Source organism: Hemisphaericaspora subhashii (assembly GCF_019202705.1).
Source record: "Hemisphaericaspora subhashii strain CBS 10753 chromosome Unknown scaffold143, whole genome shotgun sequence".
In the NCBI taxonomy this organism is placed as follows: domain Eukaryota; kingdom Fungi; phylum Ascomycota; class Pichiomycetes; order Serinales; family Debaryomycetaceae; genus Hemisphaericaspora; species Hemisphaericaspora subhashii.
In genome coordinates, this window is record NW_026057188.1 from 6,215 (window position 1) to 29,149 (window position 22,935).

Genomic DNA, 22,935 nt, shown 5'->3' on the forward strand with positions numbered 1-22,935 from the left:
AAACCAGCTTTTTCTTAAGTTGCAACATATTTCGGTAGCGTAGTGTAAATAGTACTGAATATATTTCCACTCCGTTACAAAGAAAAAAAAAATGGGCGTGTGGCGTAGTTGGTAGCGCGTTTGCCTTGCAAGCAAAAGGTCACTGGTTCGATTCCTGTCTCGTCCAATTAATTTTTTTTGCATTTAGAATCTTTAGAAACACGAAGTATTTGTAGATATCAGTTCAAAGAGCTTGCTATCACTAAGGCGTAGTCTCCAAGCTTAATTTTCTTTAGATAGGAACCAATTTTTTCTGCTTTGAGTTTCAGGGTAAGGAGAGGGCCCTTCTAGAAGGAAAAGTTCGTGAAGTAATGTATCATGAATAGATCTTTCAAATAAGGCATGTACTGTTACAATACAATGGTTGGAATATAACAAGTGTTTAGGCTTGGTTTCATTGGCAATTGAACGGTTGCAAAATTTCAGTTTTGGTGCGTAGAGTTTCTTCTCAGCTACCCCAAGACTTTACACCAAGGGTTCAAATAGCTTCAAGAATTTGTAGAAGTGCTGATCTTTGTTTATAAAACTAAAACGGTGTCTTCATATAAAGGAACTTGTTTGATCTACTTGTTCATCAAAAATAAGTTGAAATATCTGTCATAATACAGGTTGTTGGTGCACAATAAGGATCAAAAAGAATACTTTCATTACTAAGACGTTATAAAACTATACAGATTTACTCTATATGAATCCCTCCCAACACTCTAGTCAATTCGGCCTTGACAAATGGATCTAATTTATCCAACTCACTCGTTCCCACAGTCTTGCTCACCAATTCAAGTTCACGTAATTTTGTCGATAACAATTTTTCAAGGTCGCTTTGCTTCGTGTTGGTCTCCAATTCTCCTTCACAATTCAAATTATTGAATTCCTCCAAATCTTCCAGATGAAGTCCAAAATCACCACTGCTTGCATTTCCAAGAGCCTGCTCGTTGATATTATCCCATTCTTTAACAAGCATGTCTTCAGCAGTCTGAATATTGCTCGATTTTGCCAGTAAGTATTCTTTAAAAAGTCTTCTTCTTTGCACAACTAGTGCAACTCTAGCATCCAATTGTCGAAGTGCTAATTCTTCGTCAATCACTAATCCATTTGTAGAGAGTTGCATCTTAACCAATTCTTCATCCGCAAACTTTAATCTAAGCATAGCCAAAAACTTTTCTATCCAATTAATCAATTTCAAAAATAATTTTTGGTCGTCCTTAATATAGATATTATGTATAAATTCCCAGATAATCTTCTCATGGTTGTCCAATAGTTGTTTCAATTTGGTGTAGATTTCCATGGAGTTCAAATAATAGATTTCTTCATTATTGATTTTAGTTAAAGTAGCCACAAGATCATCAGCAAACTTCTGAAATGCCCTAAATACAATATGAACATCACTTTTCGCGAACAATTTCATCAATGGTTGATAGAAAATTGAAAGGACATCTTTAATCAAATTGGTAAGCTCTGGCTCCTCCCATAATTGTTTCATTACATCTTTGTCTTTCTTACGAACAAGAATTTGCCAGTATTGTTTAAGATTTAGATAGAGCTCGGCAGAATCCAAATCTTTATCCTCGACAATTTTGACATATTTATCATGTGATCGAAATGCTTCCTTCAATATAAATCTATCTTCCCTTTCGGTAACCTTTGGCTCCAACAAATCGGTTGATAAAATAGTCAATAGTAAATCTTGGGATTTTTCCATCGCTTCATCCTTAATTAGGTTAATTTCCACATAGGTTAAATTTGTATAATTCTCAAGTCTCTTCAAGAATAAACTATATCCGGGACCCAATTTTTCCTGTCGTAAGTTTTTAAGCTCTTTCTCATAAGTACTCAAATCTTCCCCTAAAAGCATTATGAAAATTAAAGAAAGTAAGTTTCGAGCACCAGGTTTCTTTGTCCCATTTTGCTTTTCTTCTTCTGGTTTGCCACCCCAAGATGGCCACAGGAACCTAGGAATATTAATTAACAACAAATCAATCACCTTGGAGACAATATTTACTGGGTTTGTAAACCTGAGAATTCCATAAACTATGGAGTATGGAAACAAACGATGAAATTTTTTACATTTATTAAACCATTCATTCGAATTATCCTGTGATAAAAATGTCTCATATAGGGTAGCAGCAATTTCTAATTTGCACCACTCATTAAATGTTCTGAAAAGTGGGGATAGTTTATTTATGTCGGAAGTTTTCCCAAGGTCTTCAAATAGTTCAGATATAGTTTTCGGGTTCATGATAAGATTCTGGGTAAAGTCTTCGAAATCTTTGGCAAACTGAGCCATAACCTTAGTAGTTTGTTGTTGGAATTCATATCTTGTTTTGAGCATCGTTTCTTCATGATCCATTCTTAAATTATAATCCTTCAAGTCTTCTGTCGTTAATTTACTAAACAGATGCTCTTTATTTAAAAGAAAGTCTTGAACGATAATTGAATGAGCTAGAGCTGGAATCTTTGTAACAGACCGCAAATACCCTCTCAATGCCACTCTTAATTTTTCACGAGCAAGGGAACCATTGGATTCATCTTCATCTTCATCTTCAACTTCAAATGTGGAATCAATAGAACCGCTTCTTGAGGTTACATTATAGCCTAAATCATTTTTTTCTTTACGGGGTAGATTTGAAACTTCTCCTGACATGATTCCGGGGAAAGCTTTCTTAAGAGCGGCATCCAAACCTTTAAATTCCTTGTAATGACGTGATATAAACAGGGATTCATAAGAATAAGATGCGTCCTCTTTTTCACGAGTCACTATCTGAATCACAAATTCATAGTGATGTCTCGGAGGTGCATCTTCGGAAGAAAACAAATATCTTGTCCATGACTGAGAAGGTGCTTCTGTCGGCAATTTATCTTTGATGGTCCTGACTGCTATTATATTGATACTAATATCATTTAGAAATTTCATTGAATTATAATCTTCTAAACCATACCTCCAACTGCAATCTTGTAACCGATTTTGGAATTTATCTAATTTCCCAGTATCTGATGGTTTATAATGACTTTCATTTAAATAGGTTAGTTCTTGTTTGGTTATCAAGGTGGAATTATAAAATAATAATAATAGTGACAAGAATTTTTTATTGATCTGCCTCCTTTTGGTTATATTCTCCTGTCTCTCTTCTGAATTACTTAATGGTTTCAGATTAAGGCTTTCGATGAAGGGCTGTAAAGTGCCTTGCCAGAACTTTTCTTGATTCTTTTCTGAATTATTGGTTATAAATGGGAATGAAACAAGGAAATTTTGAAAGAAGAAGGATAATAATGGCAATTCACTAAGTCCATTTTTGGGTAAGTTGGTTTTGAAGGGTTTCCCTAATAATTGACATGCTAAAGGATCTGAGAATGTGTGTAATTCTTCAACCAATCTATTTTCAAGGAGATATTTCTTTAAGAAATGTTCCTGTGTTGGAGTCAATTGGTTCAAAAAGCTTGCGTCTTCAGATGAACCATCTTTTGATATATGATCCTCTTGTGTCATAGTCTCTATAGGTCTATACTTTTAATTGTTTAATGGAAAAAGGAAGAATGATTAGTTAATTTAAATTTAATGAAATTTCACATTTTTTTTTTAGCAACAAATAATTTTTAGCAACAGAGAAAGAGAGATATGTCATTAATTTAAATTGTATGTGTAATTAATTGAAAAGGGATCTCTCTTGTTGCCGTAATTGTTTTTTTTTCTTGTGAAAGTTTTAATGGCTGAGTATTTATTTATGTCATCATACACATTGACTTTGCAACCAAAATAAATTTCGCAATTTTGCTATTTCGAATTAGCAACTGAGAAAGAGTTATACTGTAAAATACTACGTAAGTACTTTCAAACCAACTATATGGTATAGAACGTATGTCACAGTCAAATCTATCAAAGTGTACGGGATCATCGAGGGAACAACAATGGAATACAAGTTGTAGTATTTAACTTTATATTCTTCATACTCAATTTTAGAATATAGCCTTTTCTTTTAAGAGAACAAATTGATTCTATAAAGTGGTGATCGCTGTTGTCAATACAAAGCATTCTCTATGGGGATCAAGGATCAACCAACCAGGTTCATAATTGATGTAGAAAACTGTAAATAGGTTCATTTGCATGTTAATAACATGCATTTATATAATATTTCTTTTTCCATATTATTTTACAGTTTAGATTTATTATTAACAGAAAAAATTACGAAGAGAAACTCGCATCGCTCATCACTCAGTTTAAAATTTTTTTTTTTTTTCATTTTTCAAATACTTACTTTTCTTTCTTCTTCTTCTTCCTTAGAATTTTTTTAATAGATTTATATACTTAAAGATTAATAATAATAATAGATAACAATGGGTACTCAGAAGAAAGAAAAACAAAGAAGAATAAGAGAAAATGATGTTCGTGATGGGAACCTTCGTGTTAAAGGTGAAAACTTTTATAGAGATGCCAAAAAAGTTAAACATTTAAACATGTATAAGCAAGGTAGAGCCATACGAAATGCTAAAGGTGATATAATAAGAGCAGCCGCTTTACAAAGCACAGATGCTCCTACTGCAAGAGTTGATCCAAACAGAAAATGGTTTGGTAATACAAGAGTTATTGCCCAAGATTCATTAACCCATTTTAGAGAAGCCATGGGAGAAAAGAAGAATGATTCATATCAAGTTTTACTTAGAAGAAATAAGTTGCCAATGTCTCTTTTGGAAGAAAAAGACCAAACTGAATCTCCTACTGCTAAAATAGTCGAAACAGAATCTTTTTCACTGACTTTTGGTCCAAAACAACAAAGAAAAAAACCAAGAGTTGCTGCATCAAGCTTGGAAGATTTAGCTTCTACTGCTGAATCTGATTCTGTGGCATACCAAGAAAATGAAGAGTTAAATTCCACATTAGGATTGATGGGTGGTTCGATCTTGGATAAGGATGATTTTACTCAAGAAGCTAAAGAGGCTATTTTCCATAAAGGTCAATCTAAACGTATTTGGAATGAGTTATATAAAGTTATTGATTCCTCCGATGTGGTGATACATGTCCTCGATGCTAGAGATCCTTTAGGTACAAGATGTGAATCTGTTGAAAAGTATATTAAAGATGAATGTGCTCATAAGCATTTGATTTATGTGTTGAATAAGTGTGATTTAGTTCCAACTTGGGTTGCGGTATGTATTAATAATTTTTTTTTTGGTTTTGTTGAATATGCAAAGTGGATGGTGCACCAAAGCATTTAGTCAGGGTGATATTGCAGTTCTTTCAATTTTGAAGAGCATTCTATCCACTTTATTGCCTGTTACGTCTTTGGAAGAACAATACTTCTCGCCTTGTGTTCCCAATAAAGGAAATTCTTTTCCCTATTGGATCAATAGCCGTTTTGGTTGTTGATGTAGTTCACACCTTAGAAGCAGATAGTTTTTATTTGCTTCGCCCCTAGAGAAGTCTCGGAATCTTTTTGAGTTGAAATTGATCTAAAGATTCGTTCTTTATCATGATTTCTTTCGTAGTATAGAAGCCGACATTCTTTTTCATTTTTGAGCCCTCCACTTTTCTTACCATTTCCATCTTGCATATTTTACAACAACCGTTCAATTTGGGTTATAAGATTTTTATACTAACATTTTTAGGCTGCTTGGGTCAAACATTTATCCAAATCATTTCCTACTTTAGCTTTCCATGCATCCATTACAAACTCGTTTGGTAAAGGTTCCTTGATTCAATTGTTACGTCAATTTTCTACATTGCATTCTGACCGTAAACAAATATCTGTCGGTTTTATCGGATATCCAAATACAGGAAAGTCATCTATTATAAATACTTTACGTCGTAAGAAGGTATGTACAGTTGCTCCAATTCCTGGAGAAACCAAGGTTTGGCAATATATTACCTTGATGAAACGTATTTTTTTAATTGATTGTCCTGGTATTGTTCCTCCATCCTCAAAAGATACAGAAGCTGATATTTTGTTTAGGGGTGTAGTAAGAGTAGAACATGTTTCTCATCCTGAACAATATATACCTATAATGTTACAAAAATGTGAAAGAAAACATCTTGAACGTACATATGAAATTAAGGGCTGGGCTAAATTTGAAGAAAATCCTGAATTATTGGAACAAGCAAGTACTGAGTTTATAGAATTGATTGCAAGAAAGCATGGAAGATTAATCAAAGGTGGTGAACCAGATGAAGGTGGTGTTTCTAAACAAATATTGAATGATTTTAATCGAGGAAAGATTCCTTGGTTTGTTCCACCTCCAAAGGACGAAGAAGAACGTACTGGTGAGGACAAGAAGGCTAGTTACAAGAGAAAGAGAAGCGAGAGAGAAGAGCAAAGAGAAGACAAGAATAAGAAAATCGCAAAGACAACTGAACAGGAAGAAACTAAAGAGGAAGAAAGTAATACTGAATAAACGATTTTTTCTCTAACGTGATTTTTATAGATACACATATAGGTTAATGAATCAAATATTTAATGTACATTACAGATTACATACGGAATCTAAAGAGAACTTCTCATATCAACCGTTAAGAAATCAAACAACTCTCAGCATACCTTTATAAAATACTCAAATTTGTATAATATCAAGCATTTCTTCCAAAATGTACGAGCCCACTTTTAGTACTGGCTACTGGTGTGGGTGGAGCAGGAATCCCTCCATTCACACGAAGGTCGTCTATGTTCGAAATTGGATCTCCTCCTAAACTGCCTAAGCCCCATATGAAACCCTTGAATCTTTCCAACACAGAAAGATCAAAAGATGATTGCCGTAAAAGCTCTTTGAAACATTCCATTGACAAATATGCATGTAATGTTGACGTCAATTGTTGTTGGTGCCCAGCAAAATGAGATGCCATAGCGAAATGTTGACGTATGATAGGTGAGATTGGCAACAAGTGTAACTCCTCTGCCAAATATTCAATTGACGGTTTATTGTTTGACGTTGATTTATTGCCTTCCTCATTGCCTGCTTTATTTAGTAATTGATTACCCATATATTTCAAGTCATAAAAGTTAGGGAAATATTTGTTGCACCACCAGTAGAAATCCTTTTCATCAACAGGTAAACTATCATTCATTAATAAACTAACAAAGAAACCCAAGTCATATCCTGCATGGTATGATATCCAATTGATCTGGTTATCTAAAAGTAATCCACTTTCAATCATCAACTCGGCGAAATTAAGATGGGAAATTCCTTGTGTCATGTGCATTTGAAAATTAATTTGTGAAGTCTGTGCTAACATTGCCAAATGTTCTTCATTGTACATTTCTTTAGTCAAATCATACAAGAAATTAAATTGCCAAATTGCGCTATTACTAATTTCATTATTTTTAAATTTCGTAATACAGAAACTTAATTGAATTAAGCTAAGTAAATCCGAATTCGATCTCAAAGTTTGGAAATGATAATCTGACGATGATTTAAATGTTCCAACTGGTCTTGCAACAATACCAGGTATTTCTTGATGAATCGCTATAAATACCTTTGAAGTTTTATCATTAATGAATGTTCTCAATGTTTGGAATTCATGTTCCAAATTCTGGGCCCAGACTTCTTTAATTATAGGAACAGGAGAATTCTGCAGTTGTATCACTCCTGGTTGATCTTGCAGTTGAATATGTTGTGGTTGTTGAGATTGTAACTGGAATTGAAGAGATTGTGCTTGTTGCTGTTGCTGCTGTTGTTGCTGTTGTTGTTGTTGTTGAAGCTGTTGTAACTGGGCTTGTAATAAAGGATTGATTGTCGACGTGCCCATTCCATTTGGAAGCACCCCTCCATTTACTTGAGCATTTGCCCCACCAATAGAACTTCCTCCTCCTCCATTCAAAGCGGCAAGTAACAAATTGCTAGTGAGCTGTTGTGCGTTTGGTGTTCCCAATTGTTGTTGCTGTTGTACCTGTTGTTGTTGCTGTTGTACCTGTTGTTGTTGCTGCTGCTGCTGCTGCTGCTGCTGCTGCTGCTGTTGTTGTTGCTGTTGTTGCAAGTGTTGATTAAGTAACTGTTGTCGTTGAAGTTGATGTTGTTGCAACTGTAACAGCGATATCTGTGGAGATTGGTTACTAGGGTTAATTTGCTGTTGTCCCTGTTGTTGCAACTGGTGCAGCTGTAAATATTGGAGATGTGGATTGACATTCATCTTCTTATGTTCTTATTCGTATCGAAAAACTTGGTGCTTGTAAAAGTAGGTACAGGACTCACAAATAAATCAATATATCCTCCCTTAAAATTATGAGTAAATGCTATAACAAATGAAATAAAGATAGGTGTTTTGATTGTTTATTTGACTTACAATATCAAATATTGAAAACCTCCTTTCGTTGCGTTGAAGAGAGAATTTTTTTATGGCTTCTAGATTTGAAAATGGTTGTGGGCGTGCACTTTTACCAAAATTATTCTACGAACTGGTAATTAATTAACAAACTAATTAGTTGTATGAATGACTCCCAATTAACAATGTGTGTGATTAAAAACATCTATACAATTTTTTATAATTATAGAGTAAATTTATTAAAGTTGTTCTCTGAAATTGGCTGCTTCTTGATTTCCCATATTATTTGAATCTTGTAAATAATTATGTTCTCCAAGTTTTCTTGGTTTAATTAAATATTGTAATAAAAACCCAACTCCTAACACCAAACAAACAATAGCAATAATTATATAGATAATACCTAAACTCATATTTCTACCACCGAAAATACTATTGGTTGATATTACAATACTTTTGGTACCTCCAAATATAGTTACTGGGTAATTTAATTCAATAGAAATTTGATAAGTTCCTGATGTCATGACTTCAGTAGTATTCTTACCATATAATTTGAAAAAAGATGGTAAAGCAGCCGTTCTCATCCAATTCTGTAAATGTTCCCATTCATTTAAATTTGGTAAGTTTTCTTTTGTATAACCATTTGGAAACATTTTATCCCAATTTGGTGGTGGAACAATATCATCAGGATTATATGTGGTCATTTTAAATTTATGTTGACGATCAGATGGCCAAGATATATCCTTGTCAGTAAACATGTATGTTTGATTATCTTCACCACTTTTGGTATTTAAAAGTACTGGAGAAGATATGGTATCATTAAAATATGAATTTGCAATTAATCCACATGGATAAATTAATTTGTCACTATTTCCAATTCTTCTGTGCTTGAGTGGCTCACATGTATCAGTCACATCCTTATCTTTTACTGCATGCCCACTTAATTGTTCCAAATCGTAAGAATCGACATATTTACGATGATTCTGGAAGAAATTGGTCAATCTATAATATAAAAATAATGGTGGATCTAAATCTCTTGGTAAATTAAATTGAATGACACATGTTTGAACTAATTCATCATTGCTTGTCTCATTCTGTATTTTCCATTTAAAATCAGGATTGACATTTTTATGTTTAAAATGATAACCAACATATGATGATGGGATACTTTCAAAATCTCCACTTGCCAGATGACAATTTGAATAATCAACAGTTAGTTCTTGCACATTGTAGGTGGTGTATATTATGGCAATTCCCAAGGGTGTAAAGATAACTGCAAGTAAAATCAACAAGGGGATAACAGACTTCGGGGTTAGTATTGGCTGCCATGCCTTGAGTCGTTGTTGTCTGAAGGCTGTGTTTGGTGGTTTTCTTGATTTATGAACATTGGATGTTGATGCGACATCATCGTCATCATTATAATCATCATTGTCTCTGGGGGATCCTTTCCTTCTACGTAAGAAATCCATTGGGATACAATATAGTCTCTTCCGGGATGAAATAAATGAATTTACTTCAAATTAAACAAAGTGTGATGTAACTATTTATAAATTATTTCGGCATTCATAAAAAAAATTATCGTGCATGTCTCAAAAATTGATTACATATGGTAGCGAGAGAGTTCATCAACTTTATAGTCCAACAACTGGATGAGTTTTTGATATCGTTCTGAAAGTGTTAGTCTAGAGAGCCAAATAGAGGACATCCATAAATATGCCTTCTTTCTTTAGATGAAATCTGGGATGGCAGATTAGGTTGCAGAATTAAAACAAATTCAGTGCAATCGGTAGTGTACGTCCAATTACCATTTTGCTTGATTAAATTATGCAAAATGGTAATTTTCTTATCAAATAGAATTACGTGTGTAATTGTTATAATGTTTGTTTAAATAGAATTATGTTGAATAGAATTATGTATGTAATTGTTATAATGTTTTTAATGTAGTCCTCTATATACCCTATTTACTTTCATTCTTAATTTTTTTAGACCCATTAACCTTCTTGTCAGTCCGGTTACGTTTTACATCAGTTATATCCTTTCTTGCATCTTTACCTTGAAACTTCTTTGCACCTGTATTGTGATAGTTGTTCCCGGTTTTAGATTCTCTTGGTTCCAATTGGAAAGTTACGCCGTCAAGGGTAGTTTCCTTGGCTTCAAGTGCTTTCTTTTGAGCTTCTTGATGGACAAAATCACATAAAGCGATATTCAGATTTACTTTAAAGAACTTAAGGTCCCCAAAATGTTTTGACAAATGTTCCTTCAAATTCTTTTCATCAAGTTGTCTAATTCCACGAATATATATAGGGAACCAGTCTTCTTTCTTGAATTTACCATTGGTGCCACTAGTTGACCCGGATGGAGAAACAGCAACATTTGCCTTCTTAACTGGGATAGCTTTGGCCACAGGTGAGACTTTTGACTTAGTTGCTTGGGCTGCCGCTTGTGAAGCTAAATCAGCCCAAGACATTGGTTGTTGGGGAACAGATGGAGATTTGGCCTTTGCAGGAGCTGGTTCCTTTTCTTTTTCTGGCTCCGTATCTTCAACAAGTTGTTCAGTCTCGACTTGGGATTCTTCTTGAGCTTCTTCTTGTGCCTTGGCTTTATCCTCATCTGTAGCTTGATCTGCTTTAGAATCTTTGTCGTCGCTAGTTGGAGCGGTCTCGTCAGCGGAAGCATCAATTTCGACTGAAGTCAGTGGTGTTGCTTCTGCAGTAGAAGGAGCAACTTCCGATACGGCACTTTCATCAGTGACAGTTGGAGCCAGTTGAATTGAATCAGTATTTACCTTTGAACTTTCCTCATCACCCGAGGCTGATGTGGTCACAACTGAGGCTGGTTCTTCGGTGACTGGAGCGGCCTTGGGTTCTGAAGGAGCTTGTTCTTTAAAGCCATTAGAGGCAACAAACTTCAAAATATCATTGGCAACATCAAAAGTGTTTTCCTTGGCACCTGGAGTTAAAAGGAAAGTTTGGGTAAATTGATGATAAGAAGAATCACCTTGAGACCATTCACCAAATGCAACAATCAAGATGTTTTTGTTTAAACTTGCTTGAAAGCTAGCATTTGTAATTACAATTCTATTAGTTTTCTTTAAATTTTCATCGGAACTAAAGCGAGCCTTAATAGCTTCTACACCCTTTGCTTTTTGGACAGTTGGAGAATCGTTTTCTGATGGGAATGAATCGTGAGTGACAGAAGCTTGGGGGTGATAAATCTTGTGAATATTGTCAATGGTATTAACGAAGAAATCATAATAGGATTGAATAAAGAACCAACCAACAGTGTTGACACGATCTTCGTCTAAGACAGGAGTAGTATCTTGTTGAGTTTGTTGTTTTGTTGGAGATGGAGATGTAGTTGTCATTTTTTTTTTTGATTTTTCTTTTAATGAATTTATATATAAATTGAATTAACTTAAAGAATAAAAATAAAATGCTAATAAAAAAAAATTATGATAAAAAGCAAACAAATGGAATAATATAAAAAGGCTTGTTATTAAACAAGGTTTATTAGTTAGTAGGGTATAAGTAAGAGACTTGACTTGATTCTCTTTCTTTCTTTCTTTCTTCCAAAGTTCAAACTTTTGTGAGTCCTTTTTTTTTTTGTTGATGTTGAAAGAGGAAAAAAAAAAAAAAAAAAGCGGTGAAAAATAAATTAACGCCCCAAGTTATATGCAGTATTTGAAAATTAATAATATGACTTACTATGGGAGAGATTTACAATTGAAGTATTCGTAGGTTGTACTTTTACAATTTATATAGTATAGTATATACGGTAGTAGATATCATTTGACTAGTGAAATAGACAAGTCAATTGGTCTGGTGTATATATATCGGCTATTAATTTCTTCTCTCATTGACATTCTCTTAATAACTCTTCCAAGATTTTATTCTCTAAATCACCTTTATTAGAGACTCCATTGAAACTCTTAACACCCATCCTTCTTAAGACTTCAATGGTCTTAGCTCTGTGGAATCCCATGTTCTCAAATTGTGTCACAATTGAATCGTCAATTCCATACATTGCTGAATCACTTAAAGCAACATTTCCACTGTCTCCATCACTTGCATAAATTTTGGTCCAATAAGCAGCAGTTTCTTCAAATCCAGCCTTGTTGGTCAAATAATGTTTAGCAACTTCGGCATCTTGAGGATCATTAGGTTCCGGTGATTGTAACAATGATTGCAATGAAATTAATGAAGATTTTAATGTTAAAATTGGGGTCCAAGCATCCTTCAATATATCTAGACAAATAGCTCCAGTAACAGATGAAATATTAGGATGATAGATTTTTGTTGAGAATTTCATTTGTGGTGGTTTAAAAGGATATTCATTTGGAATATCAATATTTACTTGAAACATCCCACCTTCATAAGGAGTTCCAGGAGGACCCCTAAAATACCCAGTTAAATGAGTTAAATCATTCTCATTATTCAACTTTAAAGTCACTCCTGATTGAGTATCTTGACGGCATTCTTCCAATTCTTTGGCAATTCTTTTGACACGGGACATTTTTCAATTGGTAAAGTTTAAATTGCTATGTATTTTTTAATTCTTTATCTCAGTTAACACAATTGTAATTAATTCTGGCGAGGGGGGTGTGTGGTGAAGGGTCACTGATTTTAGATTGATTAAATGTCGGCGCCTTTTGAACGTGGATTATTTGGTATGAAACAAAGGAAATGCGTTGTTAACTACCAATTGATTTGTAAGGTTTTTTTAAAAATGGTTATGTTTCTTTGCAAGGGAGAGAAGAAAAAAAATGTGTGTTGGCCCTTTTTAAAGCTTAACCCAATTAAGGTTTAATTAAACTATCAACTGAGAAAATCTTAATAAAGAGAGATCTTAATTATTACTAAAACAATAAATTAACAAATCATTAAATTAATAATCTAATATACAATTAATATACAAATACCACCCAATTCTCTAATTATCATTCAACAAAGTAGTTCCCTTTACATTAACAGCTAAAGCATCAAATATATTCTTAATCTCTTCTGCAGAACTTTTAACAAATGGCAATTCAAAGAATCCAAAATCTCCATTCTTTACCAATTCAGTAAATACAATTGTTAATCCCCAAGGATGTGGCTTACTAACTATTCTTCTTTCTAATAATACACGAGTAATCATTTCTTGTACGGCCAATTTAGCAGCTGAATTACCCCAAATAGAATTAGAACTAAAGAAATGTAAAATTATTCCAATAAACCAATGAGTATGACTATTTGGATATCTTAATTGATTAGCAATTGCATTAATCAAATGAAATTTAAATTCCAGTGATCCATAATTCATTAAATCAACCAATAATGCCACTTGAGATGTCTTGGTATTGAATCCACGATTATTAGGAGACCTTTCTGTAACAGCTGAAATACCAACATGTAACACCAATGCATTTATAAGTTTTACATTATAATGAATTGTCTCGGGATATCCAAAATCATTAACTTCCTTTGGTTGACTCAATTTAAATCCTGAATAAATTGTTCTTAATAATGCTGCAGCTGGGATTCTTAAGAAATTCTCTACCGGCTTCTTTAATCCAACCTTCGTCAAATCTTCCATTGGTTGGAAATGGATTATTGGTGATTCATTAATCTCTGGTAACCTTTCCACCTTTAAACCTTGTGTAAATGGATCAGGAGCAATGATATTTGCTGGTGACGCAGATAATACTATGTTTCTTAACTGAATATAACCTCTAGGTATAGCCGTAACCAATTGATAATGACACTCCACGAAAAATTCAGGATAATCATGCAAGATTCCAATAAATATTCTATTAATAGCTTTAAATACAACATTAATAACATCATGACTTGTATCCTTGGAATAAATTTGTTGAAATTTCAAAGCAGATGTCAATAATTTTACCACTGTAGAATACCCAACTTTATCTTCTAATTCAAGTAACCTTGGTAAAAACATTCTATGAGCAATCAAAGAAACCCAAGCAAATGTTAAACCTGGTAAGACAACAGGTTGCAATGAATTGAAAACATCACCCAAATAATTGTAAAATTCAGCATCATATTTGACAGTTGCTTTTTCATCTACACAAGAAGCATCATTCCATGCAGCTAAAAGGGATGAAAAAAATCTGAAATAGGCTCGTTCACTCCAATTTGGTCCAGCAGTTTCATGATCATTAATCAAATTCAACAAACAAATTGACATAATCTTTCCAAAGTATTCCATTGATTGGTCCACATTATCGATGTACAAAACAATCTTAACAATTAACTTTCCTAAAGCATCAACACCAAGATATGTCTCATGTTGTGTTTTGCTTCGAAGCTCATGCTCGGTTCCAAAAGAAGCTACGGAAATTTGAATGGCAGCCTTGAAAAACACTTGGAAGTACTCTTGGTTAGTTAAAATCTCGGAATCAACTAAAGCTCTAATAAATTCCTCTTGTAAATCACCAGAACTTTCATCGCCATGGGATAATAACTTAATCCATTCACTAAAAACATATCCTAATTGCAAGTACAATTGCTCTGAAGAAGGAGGGTTCTGAGATTCCAATAAGTCAAATAATTTATCACGTGCTTGTTTAGCCTGTCTATGTTCTTCATCAGATTCATCTTCATATTTCGATAATGCTTCTAAGGTACAACCAAACTCGGATCTTAATGCAATTGGACGAATCTCATTAGCTGTAAAAACATTATAAAGTAATGTGGATGCAAACTTAACAACCACTGGATTGTTGGATTCCTTAATCAAATTACCAATAGATGTATCTAACTTTATAGCTTGGACCAATTGAACCTTCAATAACGAGAAAATAACTGGGGTATTGAACTTACGTTGATCTGAAGAATGTACTAACCACCATGTAACATCTTTTGCAGTAGATGGTGAATATTCGCATAACTTGTCTAATAAAACAACATAGATTTCATTGCTCATTGGATTTTCATGTACTTGAGTGAACAAACAATTAACAGCATATTGGGCAGCTTTCAATAATAATTCTGGATATTTCAATGTGTTTGTTTGAGCTATAGTCAATGCTTGTGTCAAAGCTGTCATTATTGGATGAGTTGGGGGTAAATCGGATAATCTAGTTTCTGAAACTTCTGAAAGTAATTGAATGGCACGTTCACAATTTTGTGTAAATGCAACCAACAATTGATCAAATGGTATTACTTCTTCTTGTTGAACAATTGGTGCTGGAGGGGGTTGTTGAATATTAAGCTCATGATTTTGCATCACTGGTATATTGCTTTGCGTCTGCTCGCCGAATTTCTCATATATGCGAATTTGTTGAGCTGTAAGACCATTCACACTTAATCCTAATGGTTCCGGTAATCTTAAAGCAAATTCAGATGCTCCTTCTTCCACAAATGGTTCTGCAGGATTATGTTGTTCACGATTATAAATATATTTCTTCATTCTCTCATCAATCAATTCTGTAATGTTGTCTGAAGCAATTTTGTCCACAATATCGACACATAATCCAACATTAGCCTGGATGGCATTGTTTAATTCCACAATAGGGACTTCATTTGAATTGCTACCCAATAATTGTAACATGGTTGCCTCTATAGTTTCTGCTAACAACTTTCTCCCACTACAAAGTACCATACTATGAGATAACTGCTGTGCCAATTTCTGATAACTATTTCTAAACTTTACAATATCTTTTTCTGTTGAAAAATCCTTCCTGATAAGTGATTCTGTTGTAGTCAAGACGGCTTCGGATACTCGACTCAAGATTGGTACCGCACATTCCCTAACTGCTCTAGATAATGATGCCTGGAATGCTCTTCTTAAATTAGCATGCTGTGTAAATATGGAGGTTCCCACCAAGGTGCTAAAGCTGGTGTCCAAGACTGGTTCTTCTCCAGGTTGTCGTTGTGGTTGTTGTTCCAGAATTAATCCAATAGTGGCTTGTTGAGGAGGGACAGGGAACTTACTCTCGATTTGTGCTGTAGGGACCGTTCTAGGGAAAGCTTGGACATTATCTATTGCTTGTGGATTTTCTAAACTCAATCTTGACATTTCGTTTGCGACAGTAACTGTTTCGGGATGAATACCAAATGTGGCAGCCAAAGCAACAGGATTTGGGTTATGAGTCCTAATCAATGTACTTGGTTCTATATCCTTAATCTTCATACTGAATGAATTCAACAACACTTCAATTTCAAATTTCAATTGCAACTTCAAATCAGCACATTCATAAAGCTCGGCAAGAACTTTCATAACACCTAAAATCCAAGGGTTTGGAGGACGGAAAACTTTGGAATACTGAGCTTGATCCAATATTTTACAAACAAAAGGAATGATTAATGACAACGACTTAAAATCATAAGCTTCAACCAATAAAAATTTCAATGCGATTTGATCTCTTCTTAACGGTTTGTCATTTGCAAGAGTAATTCTTCCTAACCATGCACCTAAATTCTTCAACTGATTACGTTCGTTCCTAGAATCTTTAAAATTTCTAATAATGTATTCAACCTCTTTCAATGATGTATTCAAAATATATTCAAAAAATATGGCATCATTAAATTCTGCAACTAATCTGGAGTATAGTTCATGATTGTTTGGTTCCGCCTTCGCTCTATCCGCGACTAAATAATTTGAAAACCAGGCAAAGTAGTTCTCTGACAATATCTCTTTAATTTCCTGCAATCTTAAATTATCAGTGGTCATATTGTTAACACTAAATAATAGCTTATCTTTCGTACTTTCATTAGGCTCTTCCTGTCTTACAAATCCAAGAACTCCTTCAACAGCTGCAATAGATTGATATCTAGGACCAACATCTGGAGTAGAAGTATGAGTAGCACCACTAGCGCAGGAGATTCCATTAGCTGCATCTTTCACTATTTGATACATTTTCGCATGAGCTGACAAAGAACGGCATTCTAATAAATGTTTACAATAAATCGGATATTCATGTAATCTGGATTTGAAATTGTACAATGACTGGACGGCAAATTTAAAAAGATGTGAGTCTTGTGGTTGGTTACATGATTCCCAGATGAAATTTAATGCCACCGTTAAGGTTGTTCCTTGAATTAAATCCTTTTCTAAAAGAGCTCCAAACAATAAGGAAGTCGAAGCCAAAGCTGATAAAGGATACTCAGAAAAGAACTTATATTCATCGAGCAATGAATGGATCATACATGCAAAGACATCCTGTTGATGGGGATCATCGCTTACCTTCATTTTTACCAACATATCCACAATTTCTTTAATTTCAACTTCTTTGTTATACATCTTGGAATAATAAGACTTCATTTCAAGCTCAACATCCGGAGGGAAAAAACTGGACTTCTCTTCATTTGCAAGAATGGCCGCGTCGTGGCCGGCGCCAAAATTAATCAACCTTGGATATGTCGTTAACAACAATAATTGAATATTCTTCAATTTTTCTGAATCAATCAATCCATTGCTGGTTTTCAATTTCTCGAGCAAATAAGAAACAGTTGGAATCTTCAATATATTCGGTGGAGCACCAATTCCTGTTTGCGCTTGTTGTGTTTGACCTCGTTCATAATCCTTTTGAGCCTTTTCATCCAATGCTTGCAATACAGCTTGATAAACTTGCTCTTTGTTGGCATCTCCAAGTTTGCTATCAAGAACTGGTCTAATGTCATATCCATATAAACTTGACTCAATCAAAAGCTTTACAGCTAAACCTGTGTCGACTTTCCAAAATTCATCCAAAATCTCCTGCATTATCCCTGATCTAGATGATAATCTCATGGTTTTATCAGCTGCGTCTACTGTTTTGCGGGTTTTGAAGTAATCGCTCAATTTCAGAACCAAAATTCCTTGTTCATTAAGTAATTTAACAACTTTACTAATTGAAGGACTATCTCCATCTATCAACAATGCAAGCAATGTGTCAATGAGATCATTAGTAAAATGAGATTGTTCAACTACAGTTAAGGCAGCAGCTAAGATATATTCAGGAAAAACGCGATAGTCATGTTCAAAAAGTTGATTCAAAAAAGTATTCAATTTTCTTTCTTGTTCATTTAATTGTTGCTGTTGTTGCTGTTCTTGCTGGATCTTTGAAATTACATGTACCTCCAATTTTGCGACGTTAATAAACTTCAATATATTTCTTCTGCTTGGCACTTGCATATGCGGTGAAGCAACCATGCTTTTATCTTCTTCAAAACAATAAGCCAAATTTTTCAGTAATGAAATATCATAACCACCTTGGGAAGCGTCCAGTGAATGTAAAATATACAATAATGTTTTGCTAAACCACCATTCATAATTCAAGAAAATATCTATTGGTTCCTGTTTGAAATCTAAAGAGGATAAAAATTGAGTGATACCTGCAATGGAAGGCTGAATACTTCTTTGAGAAGCTTCAAAAAGATTTTGATGTACAAAATTAAAAACTTCATACCAATTAATTGTGAACTTGTCAGATGCTTCAATTTGTTTAAAACTGGCTTGCAATTGGGCTCCTTTTGCATTGGCTTCTGGTAAGCTATTTGCACTCGATAATCCGGGTGGTAATCCCTGAGAACCAGGAACCAAAATCTCTGATAAAATTAATGCAATGCCTTGATCAATTTCATTTGGTTTTATTTGCAACAAGCTTGCCAATAATTTCTCTGGTAACAAACTTTCTGGACCGATTTCTAATAATAAATCTTTAAATGACATATTTATAATATTTTGATAAAACTTATTAATGGGTTCAATATGTGACTTAAATGCCTTAAGTGAACTAAGTGTTAATAATTTATGTAAAAATGGAAAAAATGGTGTGTTTAAGATATAATCCAAGACTAAACTCCAATCGTAATTTGGTGGGAATTCTCTTGATTTAATAAAAGCGAGTAAATTTAATGAGTTCTCTTTGATGTATTCTGCAACTGCTTTTGGATCTGCTGGCTTGAACTTAATTAAAATAATAAATGATAATATTAAGTCACAGTTAAACTTGGTTATAAAGTCTATTATATTAATATCTTTAATCTGTTCGAATAGCTTGGATAAATGTAAGAACAATAACTCCAAATAATTCAAATCTTTGGCAATATGGGATAACTCTTTTGCAAATACCTTTTCGATTGGTGAAAGATCTTGATTAGTAGTGGAAACAAGTGAAGAAAATCTTATTAAACTGATTAATTTGTCAAAATAATTATCAATTACAATTGGATTTGAAACCTGTTTATCTAGTATAAATCTAATTTGTTTGAATTGAGATTCGATGTTTTCGTTGGATACTGTAGTTAATAAGATTGATAACTGATTAATAACTACTTTGGTTAATTCTGGGTCTTTGATTCTATAAGATGGCAAACTGTTTGATGGATGTTGGGAATTGCCCTTGGGGCTCTTTGTAGCTAAAGATGACACGATTTATGAAATGAAAAAGGGGGAACCAATTCACTGATTTAAGATATCAAAGTGTATGAAATGTTCTATCAAAAATTTGGATAAATCAAAACGGGATAGGACTTAAAACGTTGACAATGATTTTAATTTCTTTCTATTTTTACCTTGAAATTAAACTTTGATCTATGTCCTATGCAATGTTGTATATAAGATCTAATCAGTAGTCTAATATACTTCTATGTGTAGTTTAATAAGGTAATTAAAGTATAAGTAGGAAATATTGACTCTCTCTCTCTCTTTTTTTTTTGCCAGTGAAGTTTATAATTAAAAAAATTTTCTGAATGTTGTTTTTGTTGTTGGCCACCAGAAAATTTGTTAATGGTTACCCGGATATAATGTTAAAGGTGTTCGCTCAGTTGGGAACCTCAACTAGACATCAGCTACAAACCTGTAAAGGGAATATAATATAATAATATATATTTAGTTACTAATACCTTCTATTAAAGAATTGTTTTTTTTTTCTATATAACTGTCAAGAACTTAGCAAACCTTCAGTATATCGTTTCTAAGGGAAATAGCTTCAAGACTGTTGGGTTCAATCAAGCTGTAGGCTTTCTTCAATAAATCTTTCAAGGATTCATTCTCTGCCCTTAGGTTTTCTTCTTCCATGTGATCTATAGATCCAAATAAAGTGGAATTGTTAGAATGTTTCGAGAACATGATACTAGAATTTGTATCGGGACTATTCTCAAGATCATCAGTAAAATCAGAATCAGATAAATTGTGCAAACTACTTGATGATATTTGTGAACTTTTTGCTTCATGCCCAAATTTCAAATGTCCAGCACTATTCTTCAATGATCGCAAGTTGGTTACGAATGTCTTTAAGGGACTCAAAACAACGTTGGGGCTTGGTGCTTTCCCGATGGTTGTTGGTTTGTATTTAGTTAGGAAAAGTTCACTGTCCCAAGAAAATAACAAATCACTAAAGAAGTACTCTAAGTTGTTGATTGCATTACCCCACTTTGACTCGTTCAACAAATGTTGATAAACAACTTCTTCGTCACCTTTACCCATAGCCATTAAAAGTGGTTTGTTGCAAATAAGTAACCCCAATGTGACTTTTAATAACCCACGTTTCCATCCCTGGAACATGCAAAAATCAATAATTCGATTAACAATAGATAGATCTGGTGAATGTGAAGACATGAATGATAACCACCATTGGTAAAGAAATACTTGGGGATCGACAAATGAAGTTAAATGGTCATGTAGTTGAATATCAGCTTGCTGCAAAATAAATAGAAACTCATGATACCAATTGTTAAGAGTTCCAGCCATTGTTGAAGCAGCAAATATATCATGTACTTCAGGCTCTGTCTCCATAACATTGACCAAAGCATAGAACACTAGTTCGTTGTCCTGTCTAAGGTGGTAATATAGAACACCAACTAAAAATATAAGTCCTTGACAATAACCCAATTCAAAGTCATAATTAGCATATACATTCAATATAGTCGATAAATCGTTAATGGTCTTCTTCTGGTTGAAAAATTTGACATTGGGGAAAGTTCTATTTAAATCCTTGGCGATTTGTTCAGACACTTCTAAACTATACGAATGTTGAAAGTTTTTGAATATTAATTTGGAGCTTTGAGGAGGTTCTGGTGAATTCAAGAGGAATAGTTTATTCCATATTAGGGACCTAATTGGGTTCGGTATACCTTTCTTCAAACAGAGAAATTCAGTGTAATGAGGAAATGTGTTGATTGTACTTGTGGGATTTTGCAAGAGGGAAACCCAAAATGACTCCTCTAGCCTCGATCCAATCGAAAGGCTTTGCTCTGACATAAGTTCACAGCATCTTTTGTAGTTTTCTTTAATTGCTAATGACCCACCACAACCACTACAAGTAGCGAATTCATCCTTTTCAATTTCATACTCTGCAAACGCTCTGTGTAATATGACCTCTGGTGAGCTTTGATCACAGGACTCCTTTTGAGATCCATAGCCGTCCTCGGCTCTCTTATATTCTATTCGACTTTCTAAAGTTTCTAGTATGATTGTGATGTTGGTGGCAGGTTCTTGGGATAAGGCATCCTCGAATTCACATAATGAATTAAAATCAATCATCTTGTGTTAATTATGAGTTGAAGTGGGATTTTGAAATGAAAATATATTAAATTAAAAAAGGGAAATACTTGATATTATATACAACTTGATATTATTTAGAACTTGGAAATTCTGAATTGATATTAAATTGAAAAATGACTTGTAAAATTGTTAGATGTTGCATGGGGTTGTAAGATATACTACGTTTGTAACTCAAAGGAGTTTGATTTAAATGGAAATTTCGCGATTTCTGAAACAAACAAAACAATTAAAAAAAAATATTTTATTTTTTCCCCTAGACGAGAAATTTCTTTTAAAGATTTTGGTCTGTCAGCCAGTAAACGTCTTTTTCCTTAAGCTTTAAAAGAAAATTTTATCAAAGTTTGGAAATTATTGTTGTAGTTATTGAAGAATAATAACAACACCGGGTTACATGTCCATTTTGCATAAGAATTTAAATGAATAATTTGACAAATTGTTCCTAGAACTTTAAAGTTTAAAATGAGTTAGAATTTCACGCAGGAAACTTGGGAAATTGATCAAACATGAACGAAGTATCTTGATTGTTAAGATTTCAGTTACAACTAGGCTTAATATGACATTCTCAATTGTAATAGTGTTTGTATCAATAGCTATTGAGTCTTCAACTTTTTACTGGTAGAATTCTACAACGCATATCTAGTGTCCCTAGTTCGTACGTTTGCTGCCTTCTTCCTCAGCGAACATATTTCTCTAATTATGCTCCACACTATTGATATATCCATTTAAAACATCGTTCCAACAGAGAATGAATTTCTTAGATGGATTTTACTGCTTATTTCATACATCATATTTCGTTTCCTAAATAACCCCACCATAAATTCAAAAGTCAGCATTAAGGATTTTTGAAATACGAGCATTTTGTGGTTTATCTAGTTTATAAAAAGAGTTGTAACTCCTTTCCTTTTGTGGCTGCTAGGTTTGATAGAGATTTGCAAACCCCTTTTTTCAAATACGCCTGAGTTTTATTTTGTGTATGAACTTTTTTGTGGTTGTGCAATTATAATAGTACAGTATGTAAAAAAGTATGCAAATTTGGTTGCAAATTCTTTGTGGTTGCAAAAAATTCTCAAGTATAAATAGACCTGGAAAACCCCTAGAATTCAATTTTTAATTCAATTTTTTTGTTTTCTTCTTTTCTCTTTTTCTTTTTCTTTTCTTCTTTCATTAAT

At 33.6% G+C, this 22,935-nt stretch overlaps 7 protein-coding genes across 7 annotated transcripts; 1 reads left to right on the top strand and 6 right to left on the bottom strand. All coding sequences in view use genetic code 12, as the record gives it.

The window, feature by feature from the left end:
• Nucleotides 1-715: 715 nt before the first annotated feature.
• On the bottom strand, nt 716-3,523 carry J8A68_000183 (uncharacterized protein; the record flags this gene model as incomplete). Its single annotated transcript, XM_049405545.1, has 1 exon — nt 716-3,523. The coding sequence occupies one exon, from the start codon at nt 3,521-3,523 to the stop codon at nt 716-718; it is 2,808 nt and encodes a 935-aa protein (XP_049266503.1).
• Nucleotides 3,524-4,368: 845 nt separating this feature from the next.
• Nucleotides 4,369-6,420, top strand: NOG2 (putative GTPase; the record flags this gene model as incomplete). Its single annotated transcript, XM_049405556.1, has 2 exons — nt 4,369-5,178; nt 5,638-6,420. The coding sequence occupies 2 exons, from the start codon at nt 4,369-4,371 to the stop codon at nt 6,418-6,420; spliced, it is 1,593 nt and encodes a 530-aa protein (XP_049266504.1).
• Nucleotides 6,421-6,592: 172 nt separating this feature from the next.
• On the bottom strand, nt 6,593-8,149 carry POP2 (CCR4-NOT core DEDD family RNase subunit; the record flags this gene model as incomplete). The annotated part of the gene is made up of 1 exon (XM_049405566.1): nt 6,593-8,149. One exon carries the CDS (start codon nt 8,147-8,149, stop codon nt 6,593-6,595), a length of 1,557 nt encoding a protein of 518 aa, XP_049266505.1.
• A 371-nt stretch (nt 8,150-8,520) lies between these two features.
• Nucleotides 8,521-9,747, bottom strand: CDC50 (aminophospholipid translocase regulatory protein; the record flags this gene model as incomplete). Its single annotated transcript, XM_049405577.1, has 1 exon — nt 8,521-9,747. One exon carries the CDS (start codon nt 9,745-9,747, stop codon nt 8,521-8,523), a length of 1,227 nt encoding a protein of 408 aa, XP_049266506.1.
• Nucleotides 9,748-10,235: 488 nt separating this feature from the next.
• J8A68_000187 (uncharacterized protein) lies at nt 10,236-11,642 on the bottom strand (the record flags this gene model as incomplete). The annotated part of the gene is made up of 1 exon (XM_049405589.1): nt 10,236-11,642. The coding sequence occupies one exon, from the start codon at nt 11,640-11,642 to the stop codon at nt 10,236-10,238; it is 1,407 nt and encodes a 468-aa protein (XP_049266507.1).
• A 488-nt stretch (nt 11,643-12,130) lies between these two features.
• Nucleotides 12,131-12,790, bottom strand: J8A68_000188 (E2 ubiquitin-conjugating protein; the record flags this gene model as incomplete). Its single annotated transcript, XM_049405600.1, has 1 exon — nt 12,131-12,790. The coding sequence occupies one exon, from the start codon at nt 12,788-12,790 to the stop codon at nt 12,131-12,133; it is 660 nt and encodes a 219-aa protein (XP_049266508.1).
• Nucleotides 12,791-13,207: 417 nt separating this feature from the next.
• CDC39 (CCR4-NOT core subunit) lies at nt 13,208-21,745 on the bottom strand (the record flags this gene model as incomplete). Its single annotated transcript, XM_049405611.1, has 2 exons — nt 13,208-19,603; nt 20,162-21,745. 2 exons carry the CDS (start codon nt 21,743-21,745, stop codon nt 13,208-13,210), a joined length of 7,980 nt encoding a protein of 2,659 aa, XP_049266509.1.
• Between the last annotated feature and the right edge of the window lie 1,190 nt (nt 21,746-22,935).